This window comes from Muscardinus avellanarius, assembly GCF_963383645.1.
Source record: "Muscardinus avellanarius genome assembly, chromosome: X".
NCBI classification, from domain to species: Eukaryota; Metazoa; Chordata; class Mammalia; order Rodentia; family Gliridae; genus Muscardinus; species Muscardinus avellanarius.
In genome coordinates this window covers 17732552-17756582 of record NC_137792.1, presented here as the reverse complement: position 1 = coordinate 17756582, position 24031 = coordinate 17732552, and the positions used below count along the sequence as shown (strand labels likewise).

The 24031-nt window shown below is 44.2% G+C and overlaps 1 protein-coding gene across 1 annotated transcript in view; it reads left to right on the top strand.

Annotated features, from left to right (window-relative positions):
* Window positions 1-3701: 3701 nt before the first annotated feature.
* The window catches only part of APOO (apolipoprotein O), a gene marked incomplete at its 3' end in the record, with an annotated part of 34214 nt that continues 13884 nt past the window's right edge, over window positions 3702-24031 (top strand). The window contains exons 1-6 of the mRNA XM_080718570.1: window positions 3702-3809; window positions 5096-5215; window positions 7529-7583; window positions 10195-10290; window positions 17930-18021; window positions 20183-20263. Coding sequence (XP_080574696.1) covers window positions 3795-3809; window positions 5096-5215; window positions 7529-7583; window positions 10195-10290; window positions 17930-18021; window positions 20183-20263 — 459 coding nt within the window. The 5' untranslated portion in view covers window positions 3702-3794. The remainder of the gene's footprint in view (window positions 3810-5095; window positions 5216-7528; window positions 7584-10194; window positions 10291-17929; window positions 18022-20182; window positions 20264-24031) is intronic.

The following is a 24031-nucleotide window of genomic DNA, read 5'->3' as shown; positions in this document are numbered from 1 at the left end:
TGAGCCAGGGAACTCAATGGCACTACTGAGGTTCACACAGCTGAGGCTCACCAATTTACCTTTGAGCTAAATTTCAGTTTTCCCTACCAGTGTGGGCCTCATAGCTGTATTCATAACTTCAAACCAACCAACACATTGGGGTCCTTGCTTTAAGACCCCCCCCCCAAGCAGCTAAATTGCAGGAGAGGCATCTAGCAGTTGAAGGATGAAGTCCAGAGGGGTGGCATCTAAAGGAATAGTCTTCAGAATTAGTTTATGGTTTAGTACTCATTGAAGATGCTGCTCTTAACAGCGCAGGCTTGACTTGGATCCAGCAAGCCAAGACCCTTGTAATCCAAACTAGCCTCGGGAAGGTGGGGTTCTGCTGAGGCAAGGTGGGTAGTATTGCAGCAAGGGGAGCCCGCTTGGCTACCAAAAAGGAAGGTGGCCTCCCCTAAGTATTGAACGCATCAGCATCAGCTTTGTCTACTGTGGACCTTCTGCTGAGGCTTCTCTCGGGGCTTTCCATCCAACACTCAGGTCAGTATCACCTACTTCCATACTGTGGTCAGGTGTGTGGCTGGATCCTTCTAAGAATGATCTTTGGCCTTAAGTTCCCACCTATATCTTGGTGTGAACTTGGCACATAGTAGGCATGATGGAGGCCATGTTATTTCTTTGTAGGAGTACTGAGGATTTAACTCAAGGACATTCTACCACTGAGCTACACCCCCAAGCCCTTCTTAAATTATTGTGAGTCAGGGTCTTGCTAAGTTAGTGTGAGCTGACTTCAAATTTGCGATCCTTCTGTCCTCAGCCTCCCAAGTACTGAGATTACAGGTGTGTACCCCATGCCCATCTTGGGCTATGTGTTTTAAAGCATGAAGATTTTCTTTAAGTCTGGATGGTGAAAGATGTCAGCCATTAATATTTATTCAAATAAACCAGTGGTTCCTAATGAGGAGTGTCTCCCCAGAAGCACCTGGCAGGTGTCTGGCAATATTTTTGACTGTCAGGACTCAGAGAGGATGCTACTGGCATCCAATGGGTACAGGCCAGGGACAAGGCCAGCCTCCTAGAATACACAGGACAGCCCCACAAGAAGGAATGATGCAGCGCAAATGTCAACAGTGCCGAGGAGGAGAAACAGTAAATCATGCTTTCTGGGGAGAGAACCGTGCGCCTGGAGCGTACCAAGCTGTGGGCCTCCCAAGCCTGCTGGGTAAGGTTTGTTGTTTCCTTTGTTTTGTTTGCCTGATGAGAGCCTGGTGAGGCTGAAAAGGCCACTCCCACCCTGTGGTTGCAGTTTTTGCCGCGGATGGGAGTTGGGGGCACTTGGGGAAGAAAACTCATAGGAGAAGAGAAAGAAGAAAACAACTCAGGCAATAAGGGGGTCAGGCTTAGGATAACATTAAAACTAGAAAAAGAAGTAAGATGAGAGGGAGAACTAAAGTAGGAATTAATAATTAAGAATCTAGTAAAATGTTAAAAAAGTAAATGAGTCAAGCTTTGAAATCAAAGATGAAAGCGAGTGAGGATATTCATTAAGAACATAAAAGTGAGGGCTGAGGGTGCAGCTCAGTGGTAGAGCATATGCAAGGACCTGGCTTCCATCCCCGGCACTGCGAAAGCAAACCAAAAATTAAAAAAAAAGCAGAAAGAGGAGGAAAAAGATAGATCTTGAGAAGCTAAATGATACGTGTGAAAAGTAAGCATTGAAAGCAATCAAGGAGGAAAAAGGTCAGCCTAAGGCAGTCCAGAAAATGAGGATGAGGACAGGGGACAGGGACCCCAAGGACTTAGAGGTTCAAGTGCTAGATGGGGGAGTGAAGAGGGGGCATCAGCCAGAGCAGATAAGGGGGTGTGGGAAACAAAGTCCTTGGGCAGGGCCAGCTCAGCTGGGTGCAAAGTCCCCAGTTTAAGTGGCCAGATGCACAGGGCAGAGAGCAGTGAGTTCACACCTCCAGATAAAGCAGCTTCTGCGCCTTCACCTGGGGATCAGGGCAGGCTCCTTCATGACAGCGGCTGGGAACCCATGGCTGACTCAGGCCCCGGATGACCTGGCCAGGTGACCAGTTTGGATGCTCTTGACCCAATCCAGGAAAGAAGTGAGGGCCCAAGGAAAAGCACAGGAATGGATAAAGAAGGAAAAGTAGAGTTAAGGTCATTAACTCTACTTTTGGAGAGTTAAATGACCCTGGAACCCTGGGTCATTCTACCTCAGAGCTACACTCCCAGCCCTATTTTTTTATTCTTTATTTTTTATTATTATTATTATTATTATTATTATTATTATTATTTTTGGTGTTACAGGGAATGGAACCCTTCTACCTCCAGGCTACACTCCCAGACCTATTTTATATTTGATTTGGAAACAGGATCTCTTAAGCCAGCGCGCACGGCTGGCTTCGAACCTGGCTGGCTTCGAACCTGCACGATCCTCCTGTCTCCGCCTCCCAAGCACGGGGATTACAAGCGTGTGCCACCACGCCCGGCTTATTCTTTGTTTGTTTGTTTGTTTATTTTGCGGGTCGGGGATGGAACCTAGGGGCATTCGACCTCTGAGCTATATCCCCTGCCCAATATTTTATTCTTTAATTTGAAACAGGGTCTCACTGAGTTGCAGTGGGCCTCACTAAGTAGCTGAAGTTGTTCTTGAACCACGATCCTCCGGTTCAGCCTCCCAAATTCAGGGATTACAAGCGTGCGCCACCATGCCCGGCAGTATTCTTTATTTTGAAATGGGGTCTCACTGAGTTGCAAAGGACCTCATTAAGTAGCTGAGGCTGGCTGCGAACCGTGATCCTCCTGTCTCAGCCTCCCATATGCTGGGATTACAAGCTTACAAGCGTGCGCCAGCACACCGAGCCAAGTTAAAGTCATTTAATAGGCAGAATTAGCAGGACTTAGTGACCAATAGGGGAGTAGTGGTGAATATAACATCAGAGTTTCTTAATTATAAATGAGCCAGTAAACATCATATTTATTGTGTACAAAACAGGCTTTGAAATATATATATATATATAGCATTAAGATGTATGACTATAAGCACCAATAAAAAATTAAAAAAAGAAACATATACAGCAATTCCACATTAAATCAAACTAACTAACATGTATTACCTCACATATTTGCCACTTTGTGTATAATCTAAAAATGTTGAACTCATAAGAAGCAGATAGAAAGGTGGGATTGGGATGGGAAGTGCTGAGAAGTGCTGGTCAGAGGCTACCAGATTTCTTTTAGACAGGAAGAATAAATCGGAGCTCTAGTTAATAACAATGTGTCCTATTTTGGAGAACTGCTGAGAGTCAGCTTTAAGTGACCTTGCAGTTTCAGATGGGGTTGTCACCCTGAGAGGTAGAGAAAGAGGATCGGGTCTCAGGGAAAGACGATGAGTTGGCTTTGAACATGCTCCAAAGATTATCTTACACACAGAACGGTATCCGTCTCGCTGTCTAGCTCTTTTATTTCCTCGAAAGCCTGGGTAGAAACACTGAGGACCTGTTGTCATTTGGGAAATTAAGATAAAGCTGGCCTGAACTTTCCAGCCTGTAAGAACATGGATTTTCAGTTCTGGCTACCTCAGAAGTCAGGAATATACTTACTTCTGATAAAGCACAATTAGCCTCGCAGGCCAGGCGCCGCTGAGGTTATAAAGGTGCGTGCGTTGGACGCTCTGCAGCACGGAGAGAAGGCTTAAGATCGCTTGTGTGTTGCAGGTAATTCAGAGGTCCGTGGGGCCGGCCAGCCTGAGCCTGCTCACCTTCAGAGTCTATGCAGCACCGAAAAAGGACTCGCCTCACAAAAGTTCCATGAAGGTGGATGAGGTAACCTCTGCTCATGTAGTGACAGATACGGAACATCTGATGTAATAACTGGGGGGGGGGGTTGGCAAATTGTTTATCAGGAAGATGGTTAGAAGATATTTCTTTTTATTTTTGCAGTGCTGGGGATGGAACACAGGGCCTTGCACATGCTACTCTACTACTGAGCTACACCCCGGCCCAATTAGAAGATATTTAAAGCCGGGCGTGGTGGCGCACGCTTGTAATCCCCGCGCTTGGGAGGCGGAGACGGGAGGGATCGTGCAGGTTCGAAGCCAGCCGCGCGCGCTGGCTTAGGAGACCCTGTTTCCAAATAAAAATGTAAAAATAGGTCTGGGAGTATAGCCCGGAGGTAGAAGGGCTTCCCGGAACCCCAGTGCCACCAAAAAAAAAAAAAAAAAAAAAAGAAGAAGATATTTAAAAAGAGGAAATATTATTTCTTTATACTTTGTTTTCTGTGTGGGGAAACAGTAAACTATGACCTTTTCAACAGAAGAATCTTTTTTGGTGGTATTGCAGATTAAACTTGGGCATTCTACCTCTGAGCTACACCTACAGCCCTATTTTACTTTTTTTTTTTTTTTGAAACAGGGTCTCACTAAGTGTTGGAGGAGGGGTCTTGCTACATTGCTGAGGCTGGCCTTGAAACTCTGATCCTCCTGTCTCAGCCTCCTAAGCACTGGAATTACAGGCATGTGCCACCACACTTAGTTCAAGCTGTTTTGTTTGTTTGTTTTTTGGTGGTACTGGGGTTCCTGGAAACCCTTTTACCTCTGGGCTACACTCCCAGACCTATTTTATATTTTATTTGGAAACAGGGTCTCTTAAGCCAGCGAGGCTGGCTTCGAACCTGCGCGATCCTCCTGTCTCCGCCTCCCAAGCGCGGGGATTACAAGCGTGTGCCACCACGCCCGGCTCAAGCTTTCTTTTAACCTCCCCTCTACTGTTATTTCCACCCTTTAGAGTAATAGAATCTTTTTCCCAAACTAAATCTGAGGTGGAACTGTCAAATACTAGTAATAAAATGGATCAAGGGGAGATGCCCTGCCACCAGTGAATGGGCAGGTGAATACAAGGTGACAGGGCACCCTGTAGCCCCGTCTTCTTGGCCTTGTCCTTATTAAGGAAGTAAGGTGACAGGGCCATCTGAGCTAAAGTTACGGGTTCTATATAACCCTTAGAGTCACTGTAATTTATGAATTATTAGAGATCTTAGACTCTACATTTGATAATTTAGTATGTGATATAATTACTGTATTTTGTTTGTTTGTTTGTTTTAATTTGCACAGCTTTCACTCTACTCAGTTCCCGGGGATCAATGTAAATACGTGGAGGAGCCAAGGACCCAACTTGAAGAAGGCATCTCCCAGCTGCGCCATCATTGCGAGCCGTACACAAGTTGGTGTCAGGTACAGCTGCTTAGAGTCAATGGTGAAAAGCCTGCACTGAAAACAAGTTTACAGCTGGGCGTGGCGGCACACGTTTGTAATCCCAGCATTCGGGAGGCTGAGGCGGAGGATCGCGGTTCGCGGACAGCCTCAGCTACTTAGTGAGGCCCTCTGCAACTCAGTGAGACCTGGTTTCAAAATAAAGAATAAAAAAATAGGGGAGGGGGTTGAATGACACTGGGTTCCATCCCCAGACCTGCAAAAAAAAAAAAAAAGAAAAAAAGTTTACAATGGCTATATGTTTTTTTTTGGGGGGGGGAAGCATAATAAAGGGCCCTAAGATAAAAGTGCCCTACTTACCACTGTCTATCAGTGTCACCTGCAGAGCAGGTGTAACAGTGCCCCCCCTTCCTGATGGCAGCTGTTGTCCTAGCTGCAAAGAGAATTTCACTCTTTCTGACCGAGGTGTGGCACCTTGGCTAGAGAGCAGAAGAGGGCTGGCAACTACCTTGTTGTGATTATGAAAATATGGTATCTACAGGGGAGGCTGGGGAGTATAGCTCAGTGTTAAGAGTGTGTGCTTTGTAAGCACAAGACCCTGGGTTTGATCCCCAGCACAAATATACATACATATGTGTGTGTGTGTGTGTGTGTGTACGTGTGTGTATATATATGTATATACACATATGTGCAAATGCATATAGCCTATATATGTGTGTGTGTTTTTGTGTCACGTAGGTATGACTACTGTTATTTCCAGTTTGATTGTTTTTTGTTTTTGCTTTGGTGCTGGGGATTGAACCCAGGGCCTTGGCTTGCTAAGTATATGTTCTTCCACTGAGCTAAAGCTCCAGCCTGATTTTTTTTTTTTTTAATTCGGTCTCTTTACCTTTCAACATAAGGTTGCTTTTGTTTTTTATTTTTTCTTCTATGTATGATACTCAGTGCAACAAGATACCTCGCTGGAAGATAAACTAGTTGTCAACATGTTTTTGTACTACTTTGAAATAAAAAATTATAGTGGTTTTGTTTTCCTGGGTATAATGAAATCTTCATGAATAGAAATATTTCTAATTTCTGGCTCTTCTTGAGACCCGCCATTCCTTCTTTGAAGAATTTACTTAATTGTTTTAATAGTAAAAGATCCATTTAGCAAAAGAAGTGGGCTGTCACCCTAGACATCAATCTGTGGGTTTTCTTTTTTTTTAACAGGTAGAAAAACCAGTAATGGATTTTAATTATGTGATGTTCAGATCTTTATGCCCTCCCCCCAACCCAGCATCTATTATTTAAGACCATTTAAAAGAATGACTATGACTCGTTCTGACATGATCTGAATTACATCAAACAGATCCTTTTCCAAGTGGCAGCACAAAGTTTGTTTTCCTGTTGTGTTTTGTTTTGAGACAGAGCCTCACTGTGTCGCCCGAGCTGCTCTCAAATCCCTAGGTTCAAGGGATCCTCTCTTAGCCTCTTGAGTGCTGGGGCTACAGGCAAGCACCACTGCTTGTGGTCACAAAGCTGTTTATTATTCTGAAGAGAATGTTGATACTTCGTATACTTCAGGATTGTGTCTCTCAGAAGACTCCTCTGTCTCATTAAAGCTGCTCACTCCTGCTTCAAATGGCCACTTGCCGGATGTAGACTCTAAACTAACAGCAAATCAGGAAACAGACTGAATATGAAAGACAAAACTGATCTCACAGGGAAAGGATTGCCACTATGATTATCAAGAGGCTTGATTTTCTTAGTCTGTTTCCTTCAATTTTAGGAGAAGACCAAGAAAGCCACGTTGTTGAAAGCACTCTACTTGGAATCTTCACTTCCTATAGCAGTAGGAGGTCGTTCTGCTGAGCGGTTTGCAGTGAAGGGGAAATTGCAGAAGAAAAGAAAAAGACAAAACCCAGAACATATATCCCTTTTTTCAAAAGCTGTTAATAGCTGGACGTGCAGCTCAGTGGTGGAGTGGGTGCATAACCTGTCCAAGGCCCTGGGTTTGGTCTCCAGCACCAAAAATAAGAGCATTAACAACTTGATAATTTATTCAGTAAAATATATTTATTCTGTTACTTTCTTTAAAAAATTTTTTTTCTTTGTGGTATTGGGGATGGAACCAGGGGCATTCCACCTTCGAGTTACACCCCCAGCCCTAATATTTTATTCTTTATTTTGAAACAGGGTCTCACTAAGTTGCGGAGGGCCTCACTAAGTAGCTGAGGCTCCGGTCTCAGCCTCCCAAATTCTGGGATTATAAGAGTGCACCACCACAGCTGGCTCTTTGTGCTGTTGCTCTCTAATCAGTAAACCTCATTTTGTTTCTTTTTACCTTTTTAGGAAAGGTACTCTCAAACTAAGCCCAAGATACAAAGTTTGGTTCAAGGGGGTTTAGGTAAGTTGATTTTTAGTTGGATATAATAAGTTTCTCAATTAACATTGAGCCATTTTACTGGGGTTTCATGAATGGGCTCTCGAAATCTGTGGGTTTCTTAAAATCATATATGGAATTTGAGTTATGTGGATTTTTCTGGAAATAAAATGTATTGTTTTCAGGGGGCTGATATCCCCTAGATCCGTCAACATCATCAGGGTTATTGATGGAGGTAGGTAGTGTGCGCAGGTACACTGGATTTTTTTTTGTGTGTGCGGTACTGGGGACAGAACCCAGGAACGTTTTACCTCCGAGCTACACCCCCAGCCCTATTTTTTATTCTTTATTTTGAAAGATGGTCTCACTGAGTTGCGGAGGGCCTCACTAAGTAGCTGAGGCTGTCCGCGAACCGCGAGCCTCCGGTCTCAGCCTCCCGAATGCTGGGATTACAAGCGTGCGCCACCACGCCTGGCCTGATATGCTGGTTTGAAAGAAAACAGATTTCCAGGTACAATGTGATACAGCACACTAACTCATCAGTAGATTTTCAGAATCAGAGTAGCGCATTGGCAGTGCTGTTCCTAAGCGCGGTAGAAGTTTTGAGTCGGGAAGGCACTGGTCTGATGTGCTTGGGAAAGTTCTTATTGCATAATTAGTAGCATTCGTACATTTTTTTCCTTTGGCTTTTTTCGCCCTTCATCGTTTCTCACATGTGGGCCGCTTAGCACACACACTCCTCAGCCGAGTCTATGTTTTGACTAATGTTAATCGGGACCTAGTAAAATAAAAGAGACACTGACTATATATATATATATATATATATATATATATATATATTTTTTTTTTTTTTTTTTTTTTTTTGTGGTACTGGGGTTCCTGGAAGCCTTTCTACCTTCGGGCTACACTCCCAGACCTATTTATATATATATTTTTTTATTTGGAAACAGGGTCTCTTAAGCCAGTGCGGCTGGCTTCGAACCTGCGCGATCCTTCCTGTCTCTGCCTCCCCAGCGCAGGGATTACAAGCGTGAACCACCACGCCCGGCTCACTGACCATGTTTTATTCCCCTTATTGTATATCTTGGTGAGTCACAATCTTGTCTCTTTAAGAGCTTATTTTCATGATGGAAACAAATAAACAGGTGTGACTGAGGAAGTCCCTCATCGTCACCTGTCATTTTCCATGGCCTCATAGCAGTAGGCATTATTTCCAGTATTTTCTTGGGCTCACAGTTCCTGCAGAGACTCTTAGGAAGGACCATTCCAGTATGACTTGTGTTGCTGTCTGCCAAGGCTGTCAGACCATTTTCTGGCGGTCACAGCCCCGGCACGTTACCAGAAGCTGAGCTTGGTCTCCAGTGCAATCTTCAAACATGTTTTCTTTCCTATTTCTTTATAACTTACCCATGGGCTTAGCTCCCCAAAGCCACCTGGGTGTCCTCCTGTCAACTGCTCTGGGTGCACATCTAGAATTAAGCAATACAGTGCTGGTAAGCAAAAATAAGGGGAAGTAGAAAATCACCTCAAATGACCCGGATGAGAGAAAGGAAAGTAAAAGCTGGTTCAAGGCAAAATAAGTAAAAGAGCAGACAGGAATCAATGCAGACTTAAAACCAGCCCTACCGCAGTGTTTAAAATGTTCACATTTCCCAACGAAGCCAGGAAAGGACTATTGGGCATATATCTGGTATCACTCTGGGGAGAGAGAATACTGACTATTCTGCTTTTTTTTTTCTTTTTTTTTTTTGCGGGTCTGGGGATGGAACCCAGGGGCATTCAACCTCTGAGCTACACTTCCTGCAACAGGGTCTCACTGAGTTGCGGAGAGCCTCACTAAGTAGCTGAGGCTGTCCATGAACCGCGATCCTCCTGTCTCAGCCTCCCGAATGCTGGGATTACAAGCGTGCGCCACCACGCCTGGCTCTATTCTACTTTCTTTCTTTATTTTTTGCGGGTCTGAGGATGGAACCCAGAGGCATTTGACCTCTGAGCTACACCCCATGCCCTAATTTTTTATTCTTTATTTTGAAACAGCGTCTCACTGAGTTGCAAAGGGCCTCACTAAGTAGCTGAGGCTGTCAGCGAACTGATCCTTCAGTCTCAGCCTCCCAAATGCTGGGATTACAAGTGTGCCCCACCACGCCCGGCTACTATTCCATTTTCTTTTTTATTTTTTAATGAAGTTTTATTTGGCTCATAATTTATTTTTTGGTGGTACTGGGGGTGGAACCCAGCGGCTTTCTACCTCCGGGCTATACTCCCAGACCTTTTTTATATTTTATTTGGAAACAGGGTCTCACTAAGTTGCTGGAAGCCTCACTGAGTAGCTGAGGCTGGCTTCGAACCCGTGCGATCCTCCTGTCTCAGCCTCCCAAGCGCAGGGATTACAAGCGTGCGCCACCACGCCAGGCCCGCTGCGATTTATTTAATTCATCCAGTATTCCCCAGCTCCTGGCAGCATTCTGAATATCTGAATGAGTAGCTACTGGTAGCACTGAGGGAAGATAACATGCAGGTCTAAGCGGTCTACCATGATTGAACTGACATTCTCCGTGGGGAGGCATAAAACTCACCTGAGTAGCTACACACAGGCGCAGTTTATGGAATTGTTTCCCAATCTGATTCCTTGTAGACAGCTATGAATATCTCCAAAATGCACCTCCTGGATTTTTCCCAAGACTTGGTGTTATTGGTTTTGCCGGCCTTGTTGGACTTCTTTTCACTAGAGGTAAGTGCAACTTTGTGAGGTTTTCTTCCAAACAGTTCATATGGCGAAGATAAGACATGTTTGGGTTTTTACTTTCATTTAAGAGTTTTTTTGAATAATGATATTTTCTGAATATAGCCTTCTTAATATATAATGAACATAGTTGTTTAATCCATTATATTGACTTTAGTTATTTTTGTGGTACTGGGGATTGAACCCATGGGCAGTCTACCTCTAAACTATACCCCCAGCCCTATTATTTATTTATTTATTTATTTATTTATTTATTTTTGCGGTGCTAAGGATGGGACCCAGGAGCATTCTACCTCCGAGCTACACCCCCAGCCCGATTTTTTATTCTTTATTTTGAAACAGGGTCTCACTAAGTTGCAGAGGGCCTCACGAAGTAGCTGAGGCTGTCTTCGAACCTCCTGTCTCAGCCTCCCGAATGCTGGGATTATAAGCATGCTCCACCACACCTGGCTTTTATTCTTTATCTTTTTTTTTTTTTTTGTGGTACTGGGGTTCCTGGAAGCCCTTCTACCTCCGGATACACTCCCACGGGCTACACTCCCAGGCCTATTTTTTTTTTACCTTTTTTATGTGGAAACAGGGTCTCTTAAGCCAGCAAGGCTGGCTCTGAACCAGCGGGATCCTCCTGTCTCCACCTCCCAAGCACGGGGATTACAAGCGTGCGCCACCATGCCCGGCTTATTTTTTAATCTTGAAACAGGGTCTCACTGAGTTGCAAAGGGCCTCACTAAGTAGCTGAGGTTGGCTGTGAACCTATGATTCTCCTGTCTCGGCCTCTCAAATGCTGGGATTACAAGCCTGAGCCACCACACCTGGCTCACTTTTATTTTTTATTTTGATACAGTCTCACTAAATTGCTGAGACTAGCCTCAAATTTGTCATCCTTCTGTCTCAGCCTCCCAAGTCCTGGGATTATAGGTGTGTACCACCACACCTAGCTCCTTACGTTGACTTTAAGCATATACAGAAATTGTATACTCTTGGTAAAAGAAATTAGTTATTCTTACTGAGCATATTTACTTGCTCAGGTACCTATTGCTCTTTGGCACAGAAAGTGAATTTTTGATCAGTCTCTCACACCTAAGAAATAAACTGTTTATAAATGTTACACTATTACAACCAGGCTAATAATCATAGTAAATAGGACAGCAGGCTGAAAGTGGTACTGCACACATCTGTAATCCCACTACTTGGGAGGCTGAGACAGGAAGATTACAGGTTTGAGGACAGCCTCAGCTACTTAGCAAGATTTAATGAGACCTTCAGCAACTTGAAAGATACTGTTTCAAGATTTAAAAATTAAGCTGGGTGTGGTGGCACAGGCCTGTAATCCTAGTACTTGGGAGACTGAGATAGGATCACGGGTTCGAGGCCAGCCTCAGCAAGTAGTGAGACAATCATCAACTAATGAGACCCTGTTTCCAAATATGAAATAAAATCAGGGTAGGGGTGTAATGCTAAGGTTAGAATGCTTCTGGGTCCCATCATCAATACCATAAAAAAATAAAATAAATAAAAATTTAAAAAGGGCTAAGGAATGTAGCTTCGAGATAGAATATGCTTGGGTTCAATCCCTAGGGAAAAAAAGCAAATGGAGCATTGTTTTAATACAGATTTTAGTAACTTCTTTTTTCTTTTGCGGTGCTGGGGATGGAACCCAGGGGCATTCTATCTCCGAGCTACACCCCCAGCCCTATTTTTTATGCCTTATTTTGAAACAGGGTCTCACTGAATTGCAAAGGGCCTCACTAAGTAGCTGAGATGTCCTCGAATCAGGATCCTCCTGTCTCAGCCTCCCAAGTACTGGGATTACAAGTGTGTGCCACCACGCCCAGCAGATTTTATGAACTTGTTGATATGTCATGGCTTCAGTCAGTAATGATGTAAAAAGCTGTAAAAATGCTTAAAATTAAAGCCAGCCATGGTGGCTCATGCCTGTTGCTTTGGAGGCTGGGGCAGGAGTATGAAAAGCTCAAGGCCAGTGTGTATAACTTAGTGAAACCCGATCTAAGACATACTTAAAGTTTAAAAACTAACAGATACCAACTTAAAAATGTTACAAGGGCTGGAGATGTAGCTCAGTGGTATAGTGCTTTCTTAGCATGTGTGGGCCCTAGGTTGATCCCAGCACCAAAAATAATTAGTACTATTTTCACTGCTACATTATAAAACATTTTTTGGGCTGGGTGTGGTAGCACACATTTGTAATCCCAGTACTTGGGAGGCTGAGACAGGAGGATCACAGGTTCACGGTCAGCCTCAGCTACTTAGTGAGGCCCTCTGCAATTTAGAGAGACTCTGTTTCAAAATAAAGAATTAAAAGATAGGGCTGAGAGTATAGCTCAGAAGTAGAATGTCCCTTAGGTTCCATCCCCAGTACTGAAAAAAATAAAAAAGAATTATTGAAAATAGAGGATGATAAAAGACTTCACAATGATGATGATGGTGGTGGTGTGTGTGTGTGTGTGTGTGTGTGTGTGTGTTTGGTAGTGGTTATTAAACCCAGGAACATTCTACCTCTGAGCTACCACCCCAGTCCTTTTTATTTTTTGTTTTGAAACAAGGTCTTGGCTAGGTTACTGAGAGTCTTAATTGCCAAGGCTGGTCTTGAACCTGTGATCCTCCTGTCTCAGCCTTCCAAGTACTGGGATTCAGCTGTTAAAAAATTCCTCATAGAGAAATTCCTATAGAGCATGACCCCTATAACCCCACTCTTATAAAAGAGAACTACCAACAACCAAAAATTGTCACTTGCAGGAAAATGGAGGGAACTGGAGAACGTCATGCTGAGTGAGGGCCGCCAGCCTCGGCAGTTTAGTGAGGCCCTCTGCACCTTAGTGTGAGACCCTGTTTCAAAATAAAAGAATAACAGAGGGATGGAGGTGTAGCTCAGAAGTAGAATGCCTCTGGGTTCCATTGAAATAAAAAAGAAAAAGGGAAAGAAAATCAAGGGCGTCAGGTTTTCTCTCATATGTAGAAGCTACAAAGAAAATAGGAAAGCAAAGCTATCTCATAAAACCTTAATGATTTAAAAAATATCCAAGCCTGGCGTGCTGGCACAGGCCCGTAATCCCAGTATTGGGGAGGTAGAGACGGAGGACTGCATGTTCAAGGCCAGCCTCAGCAAGTAGTGAGATTCTTATCAACCTAGCGGGATCCTGTTTCAGAATAAAAATAAAATTGGGTTGGGGATATAGCTCAGAGGTAGAATACCCTTGAGTTCTATCCCTAGTACCACACACACAAATATCCCTGCAGGCGTGGACATGCGCAGGCGTACACATGATCATGCACATATAGGCGACAGCAAGTCTTCTCACATGGCTGCTGGGTGGAGAAGGGCCCGAGGTGAGCAGCATCAGAGGCGCCACTGTGGAAGACAAGCCGATCTGTTGATCTATTTAGGGGCGGCGAGAGTAGTTCACAGGCCCTGCCGGGAAGATGGTCCCCAGCACTGGGAGCCGCAGGATGGGCTCCGAGGTCCCTCCTGTTTTTTTTTTTTTTTTTTTTTTTTTTAGCATCTTTGCTAAGTAGTATGCTTCAATTGGCGAGGCTGCCCATGATGATGGTCGTTACAGAAGGCTCCCAGAGAGATCGTGTGGCCGCTGTTGCCTCTGGTGACAGTTCCCGTTAGTGGCAGCCAGTGATTCCCCTTTGGCAATGCTGATAGTCACTGCCTACACCCTGGCTTCTTAGGAGGTTCTGTGGCTCTTGGCTCATCGTGTGGACCAGCAGGGCAGACTGGAGGCCCAAGGGCTGCCGCTCATCAGCTTTCCCTAGTGGAGTGAAAAACACTGGGAGACACTTAGGGGACAGTTTGCGGCTCTTCATTTGGTCCCCACTTGTGTGTTTGTAAAGCTTCAAGTGGATGGGAGGTCCCAGGGGCAACAGGCTTTCGTCTTCTAGCATAGCTATAGCCTTTCAATCCAGGCGGTAGGGCAGTGAGAGAAATGTTAAGTTATTAATAGGCTGGGTTGGTACCCTTTGTATTCTCAGTAGCCCCAGTTTCATTTAGGGAGAATTATCTGTTTAAAATGGAAAACCCTGTCTGGCACAATGGTTCATGCTTGTATTCCCAGTACCTGGGAGGCAGAGAAAGAGGATTGTAGGTTTGAGGCCAGCCTCAGTAATTTAGCAAGACCCTTAGGAACTTAGACCCTGTTTCAAAATAAAAAATACAAAGAGGGAATAGCTCAGAGGTGAAATGCCCCTGGGTTTGGCCCTCAGTATACATAAGTAAAGTTAAAACCAGAGATGGGCTAAATGGCACACACTTATAATCCTAGATACTTGAGAGGTTGAATTACAAGAGTGAGGTCAGCCTCAGCAACTTAGCAAGACCCTGTCTCAAAAAAAGAATAAAATATAATAAAGTTTAAAACTAGGAACTGGTTTGTAGTTTAGTGTTAGAGCACTTGCCTAGCATGCCTGAGGCCCCGAGTTGGAACTCTAGCACCAAAAAAAGTTTTAAATAAAAATAATTTTTAAAACCAGTAAACAACAACAACAACAACAACAACAACAACAACAACAACACATTATACTTGTGTTTGTATCGGCCCTATGTCAAAAATACTGTGCATCTCAGTGGACAGCCTGCCTTCTTTCCCTCCTTCCCTTCCTTCACTCCCCCCCCCCCCTCAGTGGTATTCTACCCATAGACTGCATCTCCAGGCCTTTTTATTTTTTATTTTGCAACAGGGTCTCACTAAGTTGCTGGAGGTCTTGTTAAGTTGCTGAAGCTGGCATCAACCTTGATCCTCCTGTCTCAGCCTCCCAAGTACTGGGATCACAGGTATGCACTACCACTCCCAGCCCAGTGGTTACCCTGTTTCTGATGTCAAATCCACATCTATTCTTCTCTTTCACCCTGTACCATTTTTTTTTTCTTATTCTCAGGTTTCTCCAGACTCGACATCCTGCTATTCTATCCATTCCTCTTTCCCCCATAGATCTGTGTCCTCTGCTACCTGGCCCGAGACTTCAGTACAATTGTTGTCTTGGTTCTTCATACTCTCCGTGGCCTGAGTCCCCTATTTTTGGCTTCCATGTTGTCTCCTCCTTGTTTTACTGTGCTGTGTTGTTACACTACATGCTTAAGTCACTTTCAGAAAAGTGGATGTTGGGTGCGAACTTCCCAAGACCTTGAGTGCCTGCCTTTATGTGGAATGATAGTTTCGGTAGTAATAGAATTTGTTTGCCATCATAACTTTGAAAGTTGTGCCTTCTAGCATCTGGCATGTAGATGGGAGAGTCAACTGGTTTGGATATTTGTTGCTTCTCAAGTGATTCTTTTTTTTTTCTTCCTGGAGCCTTTGAGGATGTTTTCTTGATCTTTAGTGTTCTGAATTTCCATGGTGCTGTGACCAGAATGTTTTCGTTCCTTGGTTGGACATTTTAGTGGCTCGCAGCTTTCAGCTGAAGGATAATATCTATCTGATGTTTCTTTGAAAATTTTCTCTCTTTTTTCTTTCCTGAACTCTTACTGATTAGCAATTGGGTTCTTCTAAAATGGCCCTAAAATATCTCTCACATTTTCTTGATTCTTTTATTTTTATTTCATTCCTTTTGGATTCTTTGAGTGTGGTCATTTCCTTGAGCTCTTGTTTTCTGAATAGTCCCTTTTTCACAGACTTCTTTTTTCTTTTGATGTAGTTGTGTCTTAGGTTTATTTGATGATACTTAATAGCAGGTTTCGTTTTGTTTTGAAGTTCTGTTTCCTTGGCATCATTAATTCCTTCTTGCTAGTCTTGGTCTTTCTCTTTTACATCGTAGGCTTTCCTCCAATGACTGGCGATCGTTGATTTCCAGACATGTGGCAGAGTGAGGCAGCTTACATGCTAGCCAGAAGTCTTTGTGCATAGATGGGGCTTCGTGACAGGCAGTTGAACCCCAGGGTGAGTTGGGCAGGAGTACACCTTATATGGATTTCTCTTATTTAGGGCCATCGTTTGAGGAGGGCTTTCCACTCAGGAACTAAAACACACACACACCTACCTCTCTTAGTTCTCAACAGAAACTCCGTGGCATAGGGGAAGAAAGGGGCCAGCTGGTCCATGTTCATACCGGATTGCACTTGTCCTCTGTCTTCATCCCTGGTGGCCGTCTCTGCACCCACAGTACCTACTGTCTTTGCCCGGGACAGATCTTGTCCTTCCTTGGCTACAGCACTTCCTTACGACTTCAGAGCTGCCTGGCCTCTTTGTAGTGCTAGGGATGGAATCGAGGGCCTCTCGTGTGCTAGGCGAGCGCACTGTCACTGAACTACACCCAGCCCTGCCAGTGTCCCCTCCACATATTTTCTCTTCATTGCAGTTTATTAGTCTATATTTTATTCTTTTGCTCTTCCTTTAATGAAATCTCAGAAAAGAAAGGAACAATTATGCCTATGATTTAAATAGGAAGCCAGTTTGCTGTAAGAAACATAAACCTTAAAAACCCCAATACTGATTTGTTTGTTTGTTTTCAAAGCAATCTTTTTTCCATGCTTCCTTAGAAATTCTGGTTCTCTTGAAAACACTTGCAGAGTGGAAGAAGCTAGTGTAAAGAATCACAGATTCAAGCCAGGCGTGGTGGCGCATGCTTGTACTCCCAGCGTTTGGGAGGCTGAGACTGGAGGATCGTGGTTTGAAGACAGCCTCAGCTACTACTTAGCGAGGCCCTTTGCAACTCAATGAGACCCTGTTTCAAAATAAAGAATAAAAAAATAGGGCTGGGGGTGTAGCTCAGAGGTAGAATGCCAGTACCACACACAGAAAAAAAACAACCACAGATTCTAGAATTCCACTGTTATGAAATGTGGAGACTGGGCGAACCCATAGAGCTAGAAAGTAGATTTGTGGCGGCCTGGGGCTGGAGGGATAAAAGAAATAGAAAGGGACTGCCAGTTGATAGGGGTTTCTTCCCCTCCCTACCTTTCTCCCTCCCTCCTTTCTCCCTCCCTCCTTTCTTTCTCTTTCTTTCTTTCTTTCTTTCTTTCTTTCTTTCTTTCTTTCTTTCTTTCTTTCTTTCTTTCTTTCTTTCTTTTTGTGGTGCTGCAGATGGAACCCAGGGACATTTTACCTCCGAGCTTCACCTCCAGCCCTATTTTTTATTCTTTATTTTGAAAGAGGGTTTCACTGAGTTGCAAAGGGCCTCACTAAGTCGGAGCTGAGGCTGTTTTTGAACCACGATCCTCCTGTTTCATCCTCTCAAATGCTGGGATTACAGGTGTGTGCCACCACACCTGGTTTCTCTTTCTTGAACCTGGAGTCTTATGCACGCTAAGCCTGTGCTCTACCACTGAGCTACATCCCCAGCCCAAAGGTATGAGTTTCTTGTGAGGATGATAAAGTTGGTTGTGATGGTCACACAACCCCGTGAACATACTAAAATCCATCAAATTTTGTACTTAGTGGGCAGATTGTTTGAGTTATATCTCAATAAAGCCGTGAAAATGTGGCGATTCTTTTTGGTATACATGCAATACATTAAATTAAATTAACATTAACATTAACATTAAATACATTAAATATATTCTCACAATTTAGGGCCAAAGAAGTCACATTCAGTGTTCAATGTAAACGGTAAAATGTAATGGTAAGGATAACGAGTCATCTGATGATGTGTGTGACCTTTTATTTATTAGGTTCAAAACTAAAGAAGCTGGTGTATCCACCCGGTTTCATGGGATTAGCTGCCTCTATCTATTACCCACAACAAGCCATTGCATTTGCCCAGGTGAGTTAGACGCAGGAAGCCTGAGTGGACTTCATTCTTGCTCATATGGGATGTCTGGGTTTGCCGCTTCATTCTGCTTTATTTTGCAGTTTTTATAACACCAGACTGAAGTTATCTAGCAAATTTAAATATTTTTCTCTACCTAGGTACTGCAGTCCTGGCCCTCCTTTCAGTAATGCCAGTATTCGGAGAATACATGCTAATTTGAATATTAATCCAAGAAGAGTCAAACATAGTTTTGCATGCTTAGAAGTCTAGAGACTCCAGCTCTAAAGTTGATAATTTGGGGTCACTCTCAGTTTGGGCATACGTAGTGACAACCTGCCCTTGTCGTCTGTGCTCCCGCCTCCATCCCCTCTCCCTGGTATTGGTTCCAGCCTCTTTTCCCTTGCTGGGGACTTGGGATGGGTGGTCCCCTCTGCCACGAAGGGCCTTCTCCGGGCCCTGAATTGGCTACTCCTTTCTCACCTTGCAGGCCTCAGTTTGGTGTTATCGTGGCAAGTAAGTAGATCACAGTGGCAGGCAACCATATATAGGGCAGATGCTCTATATGTCTACCAGTGGGTCTAAGAATCATAGCATATCTTGTATCTTAAGAACAATAGGAGCAACCGGAACAATATAACTCATGAAATTAGCATGTTGCAAAGGCCACTGGATTTCCTCCTGCTGTGGCTTTCCATGAGGCACTTGGCCTCTGTTTCCTTGCAGCCTTTGTTTTCTTTCTGTTTTATAGGGTAGAGATCATTCATGTGAAAATGCTTTGTAAGCCAGACACTACTATATAGATATTAAGCGTTAAAAATGAGGAAGAGAATATTAATGCCTTCAGAAATTTGAACTGTTATCAGCATTCTTTGTCAGAAGTGGGACCAATGAATGCAAATTACTAGAAGCCTATTTTTTTTTTTATGGTACTGGGGGTGGAGCCCAGAGGCTTTCTACCTCCGGGCTATACTCCCAGGCCTTTTTTTAATACTTTATTTGGAAACAGGGTCTCACTAAGCTGCTGAGAGCCTCACTAAGTAGCTGAGGCTGGCTTTGAACCCGTGCGATCCTCCTGTCTCAGCCTCCCAAGCGCGGGGATTACAAGCGTGCGCCACCACGCCCGGCTCTAGAAGCGTAGTTTTGGAAAGCTCAGTACTTAAAAAAATTTCCTAGCATTACAAGCCAGCTAGTCAGAGGTGGACAAGTGTATTTTATGGTCACGAGCTCCCAGAGCTTGGGGCTTCCCTCTGGTGGTGGATGTTGGAGGAACAGTGATGGATTATATTGCTTCTTTTGTGTGTGTGCTACTGGGGATTGAACCTAGGGCCATTCTACTTCTGAGCTATGCCCCCAGCCCTTTTTATTTTTATTTTTTGGTACTGGGAATTGAACCCAGGGTTATTCTACCTCCAAGCTATACCCCCAACCCTATTTTTATTCTTTATTTTGAAATGAGGTCTTACTACGTTGTGGAGGGCCTCACTTAAGTAGCTGAGGCTAGCCATGAACCTGTGATCCTCTTGGCTCAGCCTCCCAAGTACTGGGATTACAAGTGTATGTTACCACGCCTGGGTTTTATTTTCTGTTTTAAAACAGAATCTGGCTAGGTTGCTCAGAGTCTTGCTAAGTTACCAAGGCTGGCTTTGAACCTGTGATCCTCCTGTGTCGGCCTCCCAGGTGTGTGCCACCATGTCTGGTTGGTTTGTGTTACTGCTAAAATCCCCATACAAATTCAAAGAATTTACGTTTACGGGGGTGGAGGCTGGGAAAACTTGGATAGTCTTCCTTGTGTTCACTTTTTGTTTTTTCAGTACTTGGGATAGAACTCAGGGGCATTCGACCTCCGAGCTACACCCCCTGCCCTATTTTTTATTCTTTATTTTGAAACAGGGTCTCACTGAGTTGAGTTGTGGAGGACCTCACTAAAGAGCTGAGGCTGGCTGGGAACGTGTGATCCTCCTGTCTCAGCCTCTCAAGTGCTGGGATTGTAAGTGTGCACCACCACACCTGGCATGTTACTCAGTTTTGATGTGTATGTCCTGCCTATAGTAGCCATACAATTACATGTGGTTCTTCTGGAAGCAAGAAAAGAAAAAAAAAAAGAAAACAGAAACGTGTCTTCCTTATCAGTCATATATGAAATGGCAGAAGATCTTTTCTGTTTCCTTTCAAGGCCAGTGGGGAGAAGTTATATGACTGGGGTTTACGAGGATACATCATCGTCGAAGATTTGTGGAAGGAGAACTTTCAAAAGGTGAGAAACACTGTTTTGATCATCATCCTTTTGGTTTAAATCGGTGGTTTCTCTTGGGCTTTGTAAAATACTAGATAACCCTATTGGTTTTCTTGTCTTTTTTTCTTTTTTAGTTACATCTCTAGCTCAAATTTTCTAGCACCCTTTATTGGAGGAACAATGAAACTTCTGAGCATTTGGTTATTATCAGCGTGGCCAAATCAGTGGTGGCCACAAATGTATTCCACCGTAGGCTTAGACCATACTCTCCAGTCTATTCTATTTATAGTTCGCTCAAAATGTAGCATATTATGCAAAGTTATTTTTTTATCAATTGGCTTCAGAGCCGGCGTGGTGGTACACACCTGAAATGCCAGCTATTCAGGAGGCTGAGGCAGGAGGATGTGAAGTTTGAGACCAGCCTGGTCAATTTAACACAACCCTTTGTCAACATCAAAGAAGAATGAGGGATGCAGCCCAGTGGTAGAGCCTTGCCCGGCATGCACAAGACCCTGGATTCCATCCCTGGTGCTGCAGGAAATGAATAAAGCCATACATTTAGAAAACTGGCTTCCCAGGAACGTGCCACACGCCCAGGAACAACACACAATTGAGGCTCCCTCCTCTGACCCTTTCACTTGTGCTTCCCTGGACCAGTACTGTATCCACTCTTCCCCCAGCTGAGGACACTGAAGACAGTGTGTTGGGCATCAGCCACCAGCTGCAGGCCACAGTCTCTGCCATCTGGTCGATGAGCAGCAGAGGCAGGACGTTGTATAAACGTCAGGACGTGTCACCTTTTATCTCTTCTAGCGGTCACAGAGTCGATGGAACGTGGCCTATGTTTGCTGGTACATCTTTCCTTTCTCTTGGTAAGGAAGAACGAGTGTAGAATAAGGCATCGGGGCTCCTCTGAGCATTCAGAGGCACAGCCAGCCGAGAATTCAGGGCTATTTTTCATGGTGGCACTAGGGGTTAATATCCAGGGCCTCACACATGTTGGGCAAGTATACTGTTACCGAGCTTCCCACTCGGCACCCTTTTTGTTTTTGGTTTTGTTTTGTTTCGCTTTGGTTCCTTTTTATTTTTTTAAGTAAAAAAAAATTTTTATTGGTATATTGTAGTCATACATCTTAATGGGATAAACTTGTGTAGACATACATGCACACATCGCCCAGTTAGCCCTGACCCATCCCCTCCCTGGCCCTCCTCATGCTTGGCTTAGTGACTGACTTTGACATGTTTGTTTAAGTACATCGTGTGCTTTAGAGAGCTTCCCTCTTCCCCCCCCCCCCACCCCCTCAGTCAGGTCGCCTTATATGCTCCTCTATAGGATCTCCTTCTTCATCTAGAGTTCCTCCTGTGACCCTTTTTGATTTTGATTTTGAAGCAGGATCTTGCTAAGTTGCCCAGGTTGGCCTCAAACATGCCATCCTCCTGTCTCAGCCTCCCAGATAGCTGGGATTGTAGGTGTGGACCACCATGCTAGGCAGAATTAGGGTTCTTAAATTAACATATCTTCTGCATCAGAGATTGAAGGAAGTTTATTTCTACTCCAATTATTTTATTTATTTATTTATTTATTTATTTATTTATTTATTGCAGTATTGGGGATGGAACCCAGGGGCATTCTACCTCCAAGCTGTACCCCTAGCCCTATTTTTTATTCTTTATTTTGAAGCAGGGTCTCACTGAGTTGCAAAGGGCCTCAGTGAGTAGCTGAGGCTGTCTGCAAACCTTGATCCTCCGGTCTCAGCCTCTCGAATGTGAATGCTGGGATTACAAGCGTGCGCCACCACGCCTGGCTCTCTATTCCAATTATTTTAAATGAAATACTCTTTGAAAAATATATAGGACTAGCTGAGTGCAGTGGCATGCACCTGTAATCCCAGTACATGGGAGGCTGAGATAGGAGGATCAGAGGTTCGAGGTCAGCCTCAGCAACTTAGTGAGGGAGACCCTGTTTTAAAATAAATAAATAAATAAATAATAAGTTAAAAAAAAAAGGCTTAGGGCATAGCTCAGAAGTAGAATGCTCCTGGGTTCAGTTTCCAGTACCAAAAAGAAAAAAGGAAAATATATATATAGGATTGAGGGTGTAGCTCAGTGGCAGGACATGTGCTTAGCATGCATGAGGCCCTGAGTTTGATCCCCAGAACTGGGAGAGGAAATATATATATGTGTATATGTGGTGGGATGTAGCTCAGTGGTAAAAGTGCATGTTCAGCAGATTCTAGACCCTGTACTGGAACCCTAGCACAACTATTTGAAAATAAAAATCCAAGCTGGGAGCTGGGCGTGGTGGCGCACGCTTGTAATCCCAGCATTCAGGAGGCTAAGACCTGGAGGATTGTGGTTCGCGGACAGCCTCAGCTACTTAGTGAGGCCCTCCGCAACTCAGTGAGACCCGGTTTCAAAATAAAGAATAAAAAAATAGGGCTGGGGTGTACCTCGGAGGTCAAATGCCCCTGGGTTCCATCCCCAGACCCGCACACAAAAAAATCCAAGCTGGGTGTGATGGCGCAGACCTGTAATTCCAGTACCTAGAGAGGTGGAGACAGGAGGAGCGTGGGTTCAAGGCCAGCCTAGCACTCAGCAATTTAACAAGACTCTGAGCAACCTAGCCAGACCCTGTTTAAAGACAAAAAATGAAAAGGGGTGAGGGTGTAGCTCAGAGGTAGAATGCCCCTGTACCCTACCCACACCCACACACCCACACATACACACTCCAAAATTTGAACTAGAACATGAAAGTAACATGATAGAGTAAGCCATAAAGCGGGGCATGGTAGCGCACGCTTGTAATCTCAGCATTTTGGGAGGCTGAGACAGGACGATCGCGGTTCACGGACAGCCTCAGCTACTTAGCGAGGCCGTCTGCAACTCAGTGAGACCCTGTTTCAAATAAAGAATAAAAAATAGGGCAGGGGGTGTAGCTCAGAGGTAGAATGCCTCTGGGTTCCATCCTCAGACGACCCCCCCCCCACACACAAAAAGAATAAGCCATAGCCTTTGTGTACATAATCTTGCAATGAGATCTTAAGATTAATATTTGGACTGGTGGTTTCTGAAGGAGTTAGTCCCTCTTGAGCCTTTTAAAACTCGCTATTGAATAGGAAGTTCTATATCGGAATCGAGTGTCCCCTGACACTCCCTTTTAAAGAATAAATAGTTTTCATTTCTCTGACATTTTCTTTGGAAGCTTTCTTTCCTGTTTAAGGAATTCCTTAACAATCCCACACCAAATTTTATATGGGAAAGGAAAGAAAATATCAGGAAAAGGATACACAGCCCCAGAAAGAAATGTGGAAAATGAGATGAAATCAGCTCCCACCGGCAATGCTCAGGGTGTTTTGCCCGCAGACTGTGGCGTACAGAGCTCGGGGGACGCCCCCAGGAGCGTCAGCGCGTCTGCAGATGTGCACGCACACAAAGCTCAAGTGGGTCGGACGGGAAATGGCCTTCTCTGGCTGTAAGTTTACCCGGTACAGAACTGTGGTTGAAGCACAAATTAAACACGCTAGCATTTGGTGACGATTTGAAGACCCTGGGCATTAAAAGCTACGTTGTTTGTATATAAGTCTTTGGGGAGTGGGATGGTAAAACTTGCTAACTAGCTCGTGGTTGGTCTGCATTGCTGTCTCTCCCTGCGTTACCTTTGCCCTCTTCAAAGGCAATGAGAACTTAAGCTGTTCTCCCATTTGTTTACCCTGCAAGCATAAATTTTCCTGATAGCTGTTTGTTCTCAATAGAAGGCAATAAAATGGATGTTGACTGTGTTAAACATTT